This window comes from Gymnoscopelus braueri, assembly GCF_963280865.1.
Source record: "Gymnoscopelus braueri genome assembly, chromosome: 11".
Lineage (NCBI taxonomy): Eukaryota > Metazoa > Chordata > Actinopteri > Myctophiformes > Myctophidae > Gymnoscopelus > Gymnoscopelus braueri.
The window spans coordinates 44014311-44027859 of record NC_137613.1 but is presented as its reverse complement, the minus strand read 5'-3'; the positions used below and the strand labels follow the sequence as shown (position 1 = coordinate 44027859).

The 13549-nt window shown below is 42.3% G+C and overlaps 1 protein-coding gene across 1 annotated transcript; it reads left to right on the top strand.

Annotated features, from left to right (window-relative positions):
• Nucleotides 1-11869: 11869 nt before the first annotated feature.
• LOC308095657 (protein HGH1 homolog) lies at nt 11870-12961 on the top strand (the record flags this gene model as incomplete). The annotated part of the gene is made up of 1 exon (XM_080442704.1): nt 11870-12961. One exon carries the CDS (start codon nt 11870-11872, stop codon nt 12959-12961), a length of 1092 nt encoding a protein of 363 aa, XP_080298830.1.
• Nucleotides 12962-13549: the final 588 nt, after the last annotated feature.

Below are 13549 nucleotides of genomic sequence, written 5' to 3'. Positions count from 1 at the left end.
CAATACTATACAAGAAATCATCAATACTAGGAGCAGTAAAAGTATATACAGAAAAACAGTGGGGGGGGGGTAATTTATTTTGGCAAGCTAGAAGACTTGTCTAGGTTCCCGTTGCAAACTGCAGACAGGTGTCTTTTATGGCGGTTTTGGAGGAGGATATAGGGAGTCACACTTGTTGATGGCTGGTGGTACAGTGAGGGCATTCCACATTTTGGTCACATAATAGTAGAATGAATTCATCCTCATGTTTGTGCTGAATCTGGGGGGAATGAGATCAGTGGAGCTCCCTCTGGTGTTGTGCCCGTGGGTGTTTCTCACTCTTTTGAAGTAGTCAGACAGGTACACAGGGCACTGGTCCCTTGAGTATCTTGAAAACCAGGCGCATTGCAAGTTGCTGTGCTCTGTCCTCTACCCTGAGCCATCCCACCCTAGCATAATGAGCAGGGATTAGGTGAGTCCTTTAGGTGTGAGGTCTAGTGGTAGTCTGACCAGTTTGTTTTGAGTGGTCTGTAGTTTAGATGCCTTTTGAGGTGCTAGAGTACCATGAGGTGCATGCATAGTCAAAAAAATGACATTGGATCAGTGCTCCAGCTAGTGTCCTCAGTGCATTCCTACTGCCCAACAATCGTATTCTTTGGTTGACTTTCTTGATTACTTTTGTTGACATTTTATCACCGGAAAGGTTGTTATCTAAAATACAATCCAGATCGGTACTGTAATCTCTTCTTTCCTTGTGATAACATTGTCACCCACTCTGAATGTAAAGTCTATCTACAGTACAGTCATACATCAAGTGAGAGTACCAATGTAAGGTGAGCATGTAAGACTCACTTCCCTTCTCTCTGCCTCTTCAAAATAGAAAAAGCTCTTTCTCCATCTTCATCTTTTGCTTACTATCGGGTAGGAGCATGAGTTGGTTGAGGTTTCCCTGGATAAAAGAACATAAACAGCAACCACTTACATTTTTTTTACTCAGCTTCTGCGAGTTGTATTATTTAAGGAATGTGAAAAACATGTCTCAGATATGACCAGGCGGCTACCGTATATCCTCTGCCTTTGTCTTTCATCGATCCCCTCCTGCCGGCTTCACTTCTTTTCTTGCTTACAGATACAGATGGCTTGTGTGTGATATGAAAAGAAAGTATCCGTCAGGGCATCTACTGTCACTACGAACGGGTATTGCATAACCAGGTGGGGCAGGCATTTCCAACTTGCAATGTGAGCTTATAGATACCAATGTTTTTTTTTTCTTTTGCCTATTATGGCATGCGCAGAATAGGGACGCTAGGGTTCTTATGGTTAATTAATCATACTGTATAGGCCAAGCCACCAAGCCAGCCAGCTGGTTATTCAATTACTCAGCCAGTCAGATGCCACAAACCATGAGAGTTGCAGCCCTAATTCATCCTGTTGATGAATTAGGGCTGCAACTCTCAATTATTTCCTTTTTTTAATAATAAAAAACATACAGTATATATGCCAGCGAATCAACGTGAACATATTCTAATATAGTTTTTATAATCTAAATTACTATTGATTAGTGTGATTAACCCCTTAAGGCCTACTTTATACTTTGTCGTACAATGGTGTACAACACCATTGTACCATATGGTTCCTCATCACTGTAGCAGCAATGATAAGGAATCATTAACAATAGTGGGGGAAAATAATTATGTATATTAGTCATGGCACACGTGCTTGAAGGTGCCGTGTGTCTTATTTCCTATTTCTATCAATCTATATTATGTCTATACAGTATTATCAATCTGCACCGTGATATAAAAAAAAAGTGATAAAAAAAAATACCTTCAAATGAACACTGACAGTCCTTTACTGTACTTTACTGTACTGCCTCTCACTGTGGTAGGTGGCAACCAGTGTCAGGAGTTCGTCAACCAAACGGAGAAGTCTCTTAGCGTGGGCCCTGGGCTCATTAAAATATCATGGTGCTCTTGTCATGCGGGAACCCAGATGGAGTAAATGCATGCCTCTCCCCCAGCCCAAGCTCATTAAAACGTCCTGGTACAGTTCTCATGTGGTAACCCAAATGGAGTAAATATAGCCTCTCACCCTGTCACCTCGACTTATTAAAGCATACTAACACTTTGGTCGTGTGGGGTTCAGCAAGAACCATTCTGGATCCTGAACCATAGCTTGAGAAACTGCTCCCTGAATAAGCATGTATAACAAACAAACAAAGAAAAAAGTTACCGGCCTTTGTGGACTACAGTATGTGTTTGAGCCTGACAATGCACTGATACTCTCTTTGTACCTTCTCTTACAATACGCTGATTCTTTTTCTGCATCTTAATGTCTAATATCATGTACATACCTGCTGCTATATTCATGCACCTTATGTCTAACCTCATGTACATTATTATTATGCTATGTGTGTATCTTTGATTTTTGCCTCTCCTTTACAGTTTTTTTTTCTTTACTGTTTGATTTTGTTTTTCCTCCTTGCTCTCACTACCCTCCCCCCTTCTTTTTTTTTAATCAAAATAACAAAAATTATGTCACTTGTACAATAATGATTTTCACCCACTTCTTTCTCCTGTAAACGGTTAACAGGAGAAAGAAGTGGGTGAAATACACTCTTATGTATTTAAGTGATAAATTGTAATTGCATGCAATCATAAAAAGATATTAACTTTTAAGTTATGGGTAATTAGTAAAGATTACTCTGTAATTGCTTCATTGCATCAAGTCAATTTCTGACTACTGACTACACCCCCGCTTGGGGGTGTAGTCAGTGGCCACACCTCCTCCCCAACCTGCCCCCCACAGGCCCACACACACACAAATCTCCTTGATTCTCACAGAGGTCGGCAGGTTTACTAACCTGTGATGTGACTATAAAGTTGATTCCTATTCTGAAAGAAGGAATCAGTCAAAATACCACTAATACCATATTTTCTACATCAGTCATTCCGTTGAAAATAGCAACGAGAGAAGGTTGGCCCCAAGGTCATTCAGCCAATCAGCATCTGATGCTGTAAATTGGAAAGTGGAATTATGTTCTATACTCGCCTCATGAGTATGTCTCTGCTGCCCTGTTGCGTACCAAAAATAATTGGTGCGACGCGCTGTGAACTTTTGGCTATTTTTGGCACGCCACACCGTCATACAATGAAGCATTACTCTATGGATGTCATTTGAATATCATTTTTTTGTTAGCGGCCAAAACGTAAAGCGGTCTGGTATAGCGACACCATGAGCCCAATTTGAACATTTTGGGGTGGAGTGTCTTCCTGTGCCTACTGCCAATGTGAATCAGTCCAGGATTAGCTGCACACACACACACACACACACACCCACAGGGCCGAAAACATACTGTAATTTGTGCCTTCCAGCCTGGCGGAGATCATAATAAGGAAGGGGGGGTTGAAACTCTCTCTCTCTCTCTCTCTCTCTCTCTCTCTCTCTCTCTCTCTCTCTCTCTCTCTCTCTCTCTCTCTCTCCCTCTCTCTCTGATTATTCCCTGGTCTTTGTCCCCCCCTCTCTCATTCTCTCAGTCATCCTCTCAGTAATCATTGGCAGGAAGACAGTCATTCCCTTATAGAGGCTGCAGTTAACAGACAGATGACTGCAATCACACCAAGTTCAGCCTAGGGTCATTACACTTATAGACTTATCGTTTGTGTGCGTGTGTGCGCGCGCGTGTGTGTGTGTGTGTGTGTGTGTGTGTGTGTGTGCGCGCGTGTGTGTGTGTATGCGTGCGTGTGGGCGCTTGCGTGTGTGCGTGCATGGGTTCCTCAGATTAAGTGTGCCTGTTTTATGACTGTGATTGAGGCATGGAACTGCTCCCCGCATTGAAGGTTATGAGGTGAACTCACACTTTTATTAAACTCCATCGCACCCTGTGCACCGTCTGATCTGCATAATGCCGAAAGCCCCCTTGTCTCCAATTTAATTGACATCCATCGTTGCCCTTCACATGTGCACAATGATCCTGGGATGGAGCCATGCCGTTGGCAATGCACTGGGGGGTACCACAGCTATCAATAGGGAAATGAACCGGCTTCTTTCCGCTTCTCAGAAGTTGATGGTTTTCTGTAATAGGAGGATTTTTTCTTCTTAGAATACTGATAATGTTATCTACTGTTACACCATAATGAGGGGAGAGGAGGAAAGAAGCAATACAGATGTCGAGGGCACAGGAAAGGAAACGCCAGGCAGATAACGAGAAGGGATGAGCGGAGAGGAGGAAAGAGAGGAGAGCGGGACAGGAGATGAGGAATGAAGGTGAGAAATTGGATGAGATGGCAAAGGGGGCGGGTGGGTACAGGGCAGTGGTTTTCAACCCTTTTCATATCAAGGTCCATTATTTATTCGGCATTTGAGCCACGGAACCACCATTTGATGAGATTTTGACTCTCAGACCCAAGACTTTTGTTGTCGTTGGATAAGATTTTGTCCACAATTCCATGCTGTATTGATGTTGGTACCATAGGAGAGAATAAATAACAATCCTTCTACATTCTCTAATTGTGTAGACTTCTTGTAGATTAAGTAATGCAGATGTTTAACAATAATTTAACTCTTGAGAGCGTAAAATGAAACCAAATGGACCCGTAAGGGTCCATTTGGTTTAATTTTACGCTCTCAAGAGTTAAAGATCTAATAAGGTTCCATTTGGTTACCAACTATCCTTCATTTAGCTGGGGACCACCTGGAATCCCTCCAAGGACCCACTGGGGGTCCCCGGACCACTGGTTGAGAACCACCGGTATATGGATAATAGGGGAGGGGCGGGGGCAGTAGAGGGAAGAAAGTAAAGTCGTTTTTCTCATACTTGTTTGCATGATTTGAAACTTTTGACTCAGTGCTTTGGCTGCAGGCCTTGACGATAGTCTGTTCCATAGCAAGTCTAGTCACACTTTGAGGAATGGTCTGAACTGAGGCTTGAAACAGCAGTTGTTTCAAATGGCCTTGTCCAGATGAGGGTGAGTTGAGTAAAGTGGCCCCATGAATCATCCAAAATTTAAATGGTCACGTGGGTTGAGATTAGATTAGAGGAGAGAAAGGGTTTTTGCAATATTAATCATCCCGAGGGGAACAATAGGGCTAATATATTCTGTGGACTGATGAGGAGGGAGGAAGAGGGAGAACGTCGAGGTGAAGAGGAGGAAGGGGGTCGTGCGAGTGGAGAAAAAGAGTTGAGAAGGAAAGGAGAGAGATTAGAAACGGGAGAAGAGACGGGATACATGGTGGGGCAGGACTCATGAGAAAGGAGAAAGGCAAGGAGGAGGGTACAGGGAGAGACAAACGACATAGTCTAATAATGGCCTGGCTTCCCAATACAATTGAAAAGGCAGTTCAGGCAATTACTGTAAGCTAAATTAATTAGCAGTTATCTGGCTAACTGGCTTTAATCCTCCTATATATAATGTCTTAAACATCTTAAAGACCAGCTGAAATGAAAAATAAATAAATAAAATAAATTGAAGTGTGTACGTGTTTCTGTCAAAAGTACCTAAAAGTACAATCTTTACTACTTTTTGTCAAACATAATGATTCATAATGATTACATCAGCATGCCCCTATGAATAATCGTCAATCATGATTTCAGTCACCTGTGTGATTACCATAGCTTTTATATTAGTTAATCCCTCAGTGCCCGTACTGCTGCTGGCATATTTGGGTTCGTTTGCATTGGCACATGCAGTTCAGCATCACGCCTTCCTCAGTGGCGCTGTGGCCTGTTAAATTAAAAGATACTTGGTACCCCCTATGATTCACTCCGGTCCCATTGTGGCGCATGCACAAATCGTTGCATATTGTCTGGCTGCTCAGCGAGCACAGCGGGCCGCGGCACTTGACCGAAGTCGACAGACATCCACGACCACGAATACACAACCAACCACCTATTCATTACAGATGTGTGTATTGGGAGAGGATCCTCACCATTAAAGTTAAAGTCATGAGCTTTTTTTGACTTCCCAAATCTTAACGAAACCCTCACAGACAAAATTATCCCTAACAATTGATGACAGATAGCCTAATTCACATCACATCTGTCAAAATGTACAAATAATGTGTAGGCCTATGCTTTTTTTTGTCAAATGTCAAATCAATATTCAACAGAATATCTAATTGTGAATATTAATTGATGAGAAAGTCAATATTGTGCATTAAAGATTAGATATCTGTAGCCTAATAGCAATTTCCCTAATAAAATTACTTTTACATTTACAGTGTGGTCTTTATCCAGAGAGCTGTTTACTTTGTTTCTAACAACACATTACACATCACACACATGCTTATTGTAGTTAATTAAACACAGGGGAGTCCATTTGGTTACATTATTTTGTGCACTAGTCTGGAGCTGTCTAATCTGACAGCGGACTTCCTGGCGTCACCGTCTGGCCACGCCCACCTTGTGACCGCGCCCACATTAATGTCCCCCTATGTCATTTTCCATGCCAGCACCCCTGGGGGCCCTTCCTAAGTACTGTAATGTGTCCTCATTTATATCTTATAATGTATGAACTTAATAACCACATGCTCATTCTCTCAGCAGTAGTAGTAGTAATGAGAGGAAAGGACATCTGCACAGCATCTGTTCTAGCACTGCCGAACTGCCTACTGCACACAGCAATTGCCCTATGACCTGGAGCCACCTATAGGACATACCATGTAACAACAGCGCACGTACAGTATTGTAACACTTCATAACAGTCCAAGAGACGCATGACGATGTTCTGCAACATGCCGCAACGAATGCTCCAACCTTCTGAGGGGCTTTTTGTAATGTTCCACCTGACCTAGCTGAACATCTGAATCACATTTCCAGCAATCCACATGTTGCTTTCTGTAACAGCATGTGCTTTTCGATTTCAACGAAATATCACGTTCTGTTAATGTACCACTATTTAACTGAGAAGCTGCTGTGCGTCCCTCTGTTTAACAAGGAGAGTGTACATCTTACTATATGAATAATGCTCCCTTTAAATAACAGGGGAAACAATGCGCCAGGTTTTTGTTGGTCAATGGCACTGGAATGCACAAAGCTGCCCTGGAGGGCCTGCATGTGGCAGCTCCACCTCTGTGGGCACTTTCATAACGAAAGTTGAGCCGTCCAAAAATGCATATGATACGCCCGCACAAGAGGATATCTCCATCAATAATACAATCTGACGCAACCACAGCTTCAGATCAATGGTCCATCTGACAGACACAATCACACAGATCAATGATCCATCTCACGTAACCACATCTACAGATCAATGGTGTGTCTATCCGACACAATCAAGTCAAGTAATTTTTATTTATATAGCACATTTAAAAACAGCAGGAGAATGACCCAAGGCGCTTTCCAATCGAGGCTGATGTCTAAACAAAAAACACATTAACCAAAATAAAATTAACATGGCCTTGTCAATCAAAAACCTTGGAGCAACCTCAGATGAAATTACATTTTTAATTTGATTAGACTTGCCAGTGGTGGGGCAGGACTTAATGTGGGGGAGACTATTCCCTAGTCTAGGACAGGAGATAAGTGAACATAAAGGGGTGACAAAAAGGAGGAATGGGAAAAGTGTAAAGATACTATCACACATATGATGAAATTGAGTGTCGCAGAGTAGAATGGATGACAGCAGTGGAGGGGAAAAGAGAAGAAACAGAAGGAATACGAGAGGAGGAAAACAGGGGAGATGGGGTCATACAATCCAGAGGTTTCATATGTCAGAGTGGGTGATGAGATAGAGAGGGGGGAAGGCGGTATGTCATGTGTCAAAAGAGATGTTGTAATTTATGGCTACTCAACAGAGTCGAGGAGGAGGAGAAGGGAGAATAAGGGAGATACCACATGTAAGAGGAGATGGTGTCATTTATTGCCCGAGAGAAGAATCAAGCTGTTTTTTTATTTTTTCAATCCCAAGAGAGGAGAGAAGGGTAATGGATATGAGGAGAGGATTGGAGTGGAAAGGGAAGAGGAAACAAATAGGAAGGAGAAAGATGGATAAGAAATTGTCTTTCTTTTTTTTATCGTTCAGAATGACAGTGGAAGAGAATGCATTTACAGAGATGTAGGCGGGATTATAGATGAGGGAGGATGAGCCAGTGGTTGACAACAGCAAATGTGTCCATCCCTGAATAGCGTTCTTGAGCAACTTTTACCTCAGATGGATAAAAATGGCCAGTAAAATCCTCTGTGTAATTATTTACCATGAGTTAAATTAACACTGAGGAGTTTACAGTGTGCTCTGACTCCACTGGTGCATCGTGTACACGTGTATAGATAAATATGTGAGCAAAACTTAATTCGCAATGGAATCTGGAAGTGCAAATTCATCTCTTGGTTGATTGATTGTTTTATTTCCAGGACATCAAACCTCAAAGTTTTATATCTGTCTGTCCTTCCCTGAGATATGACCGGTTTATGTAATTCGGATCTTGATTGTGACCCTGACCTTTCAACCTGAAAGTTAATCATCTCTTCATGGCAGCGTTCGTATCATCCCCATTCCCCACCATGTTTCATGCTGTTATTTTGTTATTTTATTATTTTGTTCACATACAGACAAACATACAAGTCATACATACATTTATAAGCATACATAATATATACAGTACAGAGACACAGACAGGTGCATATATCAATATACTGCCATGCTTGCATCACTGCTGGCAGGGTATCTAGGGGCCACTAGTTGGGGCTGTAGGTAGACTGACCTTTTCTGGTTCCCTATATTTTTGTCCATACATTAGAAATGCAAAAACAAGTTAATGAGTGAATGATTATTAGCTAATCAGTAATACAGCATGGCCAATTAATTCTACTTCTGCTAAAATGTTACTTGTTAAAGGGCCAACAGCTCCAGTCTGTACTATTGCCAATGTTAAAATGCTAAATCAGTAGGCTAGTACTTCAGGGCCATGCAGTTGGCTAATGTCCACATATGCTGCAAACTTTACCTGGCATACACTGGCAGTGTCTCTGTGTGTACCACTGTGTTTATAATTTTGAAATGTGTGTTCACCATCTGTTTTGTGTGTATATATAATAAGTGGCAATAAGTGGACTCTGAGGACTTAAGTCTCTGGGAAGGAGTGTAGAGGAGATAAGTGAGAACATGAGAGGAAAGGATGGGCCTTAATTATTGCAAAAATAATGTAACCTTATGGGCGGTTAGTTGGCTGAGGAGGGATATGCCTCCATGCTTTGGGACGTGTCTGTGTTCATTATTGTTCTTAATTATTTGCTATGGGGAATGCATTGAAGGGGGATTTCTGTGTTATTGTGATTAATGTTGTTACTTTTATTCACGTAGCCATTTATTTAATAAGTTACATTCTGTCACTGAGGAGTTTTTTTTTGTTTTGTGTGCCCTTTTCCACTGTGCCGAGAGGAACTACTCCTTGACTTGACAAGAGCTGTTGACGGTTGTTCGGGCTAAGAATAATTTTGCTTGCTCTCAGTGCTCTGCACTGGTCATTAGTTTATGTTCATCAAGCAAGTGTGTCTTTTAGAGAAACACTGTGATCAATAGGGGTAGTCATCATGCCCCCACCCCTCTTCTGTCACTGAGGAGAGTTGGTTTGGTGTTTTCTCTGCTGTTTTTCACAAGTAGAAGGGTATCCCTACAGTTTTTTGTTTATTGCAATCACTACTTTTTGGAGCTGCAACAGCTGTTTGAACGGATTGTGGTAATTTATGTTAAGTTGCTGTAACATTGCCTCATAACTGCTACAGGAATAGCCTGTATACATTTGCTTCATATTACAATTCAGAATATTTAAAAACTATAGCAGGCACATCAATCAGGGCCACTTTTCACAAAAGCCTATTTGCATTTTATCTTGATATTTTGCTCCTTATATTTACAGATATGACCAGACAGAATCATAACTTCAGGCCACTACATTTCACTGGATATATTATTGCGTTTTTCTGCTGTATACTTAGATTGAACCGTGGTAGCCAGTTTCATCCCATTCACATTGATCCCATTGTTTCCTCAGTACTGTACTCAGTATTCACTTCCCTCTGAATGTGTCATTAGTCAAACCTTCTTGGGAATGATGCATGTGCGTTGTACTTGTAGTCATTGTACCCATTGTACCCGTTGTCAGAGTACCCAGTGCGATACCCACGACCGATCGCGTATATGGAGATATGGGGATTCCTGATCCCTGCTCTGTAAAAGAATAGTTCTATTGTGCACGCTACCACTTACAGTGGTGCAGTGGAACAAATCTGATGCAAAGCAATCGTGTAAGACATGACATGCATGTCAATGATTTACAGTATATGGTACCTCCCAACTTTATTATTTGTATCCGGTTTTGTTTTGTATTCATTATTTTTAAATTCTAATTCAGTGCATGCATGTCTGACTCATCTTACCATGCTGCTGTGCCAGTGTTATGCAGCAGGTAGCCTACATTAAGATACTGTAGCTTCAGCAAGCCAATGTTTTCCATTCATTATCTCCACCAAGAGACCATGCTTTCGTTCCTATCTCCACCAGGAGGCACGCCCTACCTCCCCCATTGTTCTGTGTGTGTGTGCAGTGCATGTTTTGGGGTTGTGCACGTATATGAAAAGGCACGGGGAAATGGAGGGAAGGGTTATGATAAAGGATGCTGATTGTTAATGCTTGTGGACTCACATATCAGCCTGGCAGCAACCCCCATATCTGTCCAAATTGACATAAAAATAATAAAGTAGTTAGAGTATGCAGCCAAAGTGTGTCACCCAGCTGATCAGTCAGTCTATGAAAGTAATACAAACTAAACAGACCATGATAGGACCCTGCTGAAAGGATCAGGTCCTACTGTATCATGCTGATGGGGCCGACTTGCGCCGTTCACGACATGCATGGCCCCGAGTAGGCTTTCTAACTTGAAGTGTCCTTCTCTAGTGTCCCCATATTATCTTCATGTCGGTCCACTTGGTATTCTCGCTCTGGTTTTTAGTTGTGGAAATATGTTTAATTGGCATCAATCCAAGATGTCCACCAATTATTTCTTGAATTCTGTTCTGAATCCTTTGTGTCACAATGAACACTTGATCTTTCCAATATGATCTCAGTATCCCTGGTCCTCCCTTTTCATTGAGGTTATGGAACAGCACTCTGCACCCAAGGTACAACTCTGCACCATAGGCGTTCCTACATTTACAATTTAGGCATGTAGCAGACTCTTATTCAGAGTGACTTACAAGTTATAACTTACTCCAAGCCTTCCTTTCATAGAGAGTATTGCCTTACAGCAGGGGTCTTCAATGTTTTTCAGACCAAGAACCCCTTAGCTGAGAAACGAAGCAGGGACCTGTCTTAGCTGTCTTAGCTGACTCCGGGACGTCTCTGAGCATACTAGCAGTGTCGTATTGGATCTTTACCTGGCTGATCCGAAGTCTGAAGATGAGCGTTGGTTGTTATTAAAAAGGCCTTTCACGGCAACCATGTTTGTTTATACAGTATGAGGTTGCTATGGTTACACAATGTTTCCAATGAGAGTAGGCCTGTCTGATGGCATTAATGGCCAAGACTGACATAGAACAAAATATTTGGGCACATCCATATTTGGGCAAGATTGATATGAAACTCCATATTTGGGCAAGATTCATATGAAACTCCATATTTGGGTATGACGGACATCATAGTGTCATTATAATGATGATGTAAGCGTCAAGGTAACTCAGCTTAAATCCGGATCGCCCAATAATATTAGGGGAGGTATCGAGGTTCTGAGTGAATTATCACCGTCCCGAGAGCCCATTAAGGTTATCGTCGCAAGATAGACCTGCAGAACTTACTTACTGCTGGTAGTCACACAGAATAACCATAGCAAGACAGAAGACACCCACCCCTGCAGTGCACCATTTTCAGGTTAATCAGTTTTATTTCGTTTTTACAGGATGTTGAGTGATTCAGAATCAGTCGAGCTTCTCTCCTTCCTGCAACCCGACACCAGGCCAGATGTCAAAGGTTACGTTATCAACCACATCCTGGGTCTGTCTGCCCACAGCGATGGCTGTCGTTATCTCCGTTCTAAACCTAACGTGCTGGTTGCCATGGTGACGCTGATGTCTGACGCCTCCTTTGCCATTGCAAAGAACTGTTACCATGCATTCATCAACCTATCGGCCGATGAAACTCTACATCAGGTCTTGGTAACGCAGAGTAGTGACCTTCTACCGGCTTTGTTCCAGAATCTTCTGGATCCAGAGTTCCAGCTGTCAGACCAGATCTGTACAATTCTTTCCAACCTGAGTCGCAGTGAGACCACCTGTAGAAGTGTCTTTAAGGTGTTAGAGGAACAGTCAATGGGACTGGCTAAGCTGGTGGAGATATTCTGTACGGAAGGTTTCAACAAGACGGGGTCTCTCCACCACCTGGCTCCTCTTCTATCCAACCTCACTCAACTTCCTGAAGCCAGACACTTCCTATTGGACGAGGACAGATGTGTGATCAAGAGGCTGCTACCTTACTCTCTGTATGAGGCGTCAACCGTAAGAAGAAGAGGAGTCGTTGGATTGCTACATAACTGCTGCTTCGACTATGCCCATCATGAGTGGTTGCTAAGCGATGCAGTGGACATTCTACCATTCCTGCTGCTGCCACTGGCTGGACCAGAAGAACTAACAGACGAAGAGAATGAAGGGTTACCAATAGACTTACAATATCTGTCTGAAGACAAGAAGAGAGAATCTGACCCTGGCGTCAGAAAGCTGTTACTGGAAACATTGCTACTGCTGACAGCGACCAAGGCAGGCCGTCAGACTCTAAAGCATATGAATGTTTATCCGATATTGAGAGAGTTCCATGGCTGGGAAGCAGAACCTCGCATCACAGCTGTCTGTGAGAAAGTCATCCAGGTGCTTATTGGAGATGAACCAGAAAAAGGGATGGAGAACCTGATGGAGGTGAAAATTCCAGATGATGTGGAAGAGAAAATGAAAGAGGCTGACAGAAGAGAGGAGGAGGCAATTAAAGGAGGTGGAGATTAGTGAGGAGGGGAGAGACGAAAGGAGGAAAGGAGTGAGGAGGACAGAGAAAAGAAAGTTGGAGAGAGACAAAGGACATAGATCAGACTTACATGACACTGTTTTCCTACTAGCCACAGTAGGAACGTTAGCATGCTATAATGGAAGCCATTGTTCTCACGTTAATAAAAAAAAAAAAAAAAAAAAAAAATCTTGTTTGAAAAAACAAATCTGCCAAATGATCACTGTAGGCGGTTTTCTGAAGTGTCCACAGTCCTCTTATGAGACACAAACCAAGTACAAAAAATGGACCATTTTATCATGACTATTAGTGAGGACCAATTATATGAAGATGGGTTGAAAATGGTTGACGTCGTCCTTTAAGTTTGGGTAGGAACTTTACCCATGTACCACCTGGATGCCCAAAGACTCAACCTTTCCCATGGAACATCAGTCAGTGTGCATAATGAGGCTTGGCTGATGCAATAATTATGGTAATAAAGTTCTGTAGCTGCTATGATGTGCTGTGTACCCCCCTCTTTAGGTTTTTGATGTTACCATGACAACGGCTAGTTTATTTCTAAACTGTGTGCACGTTGACATGATGGTTGC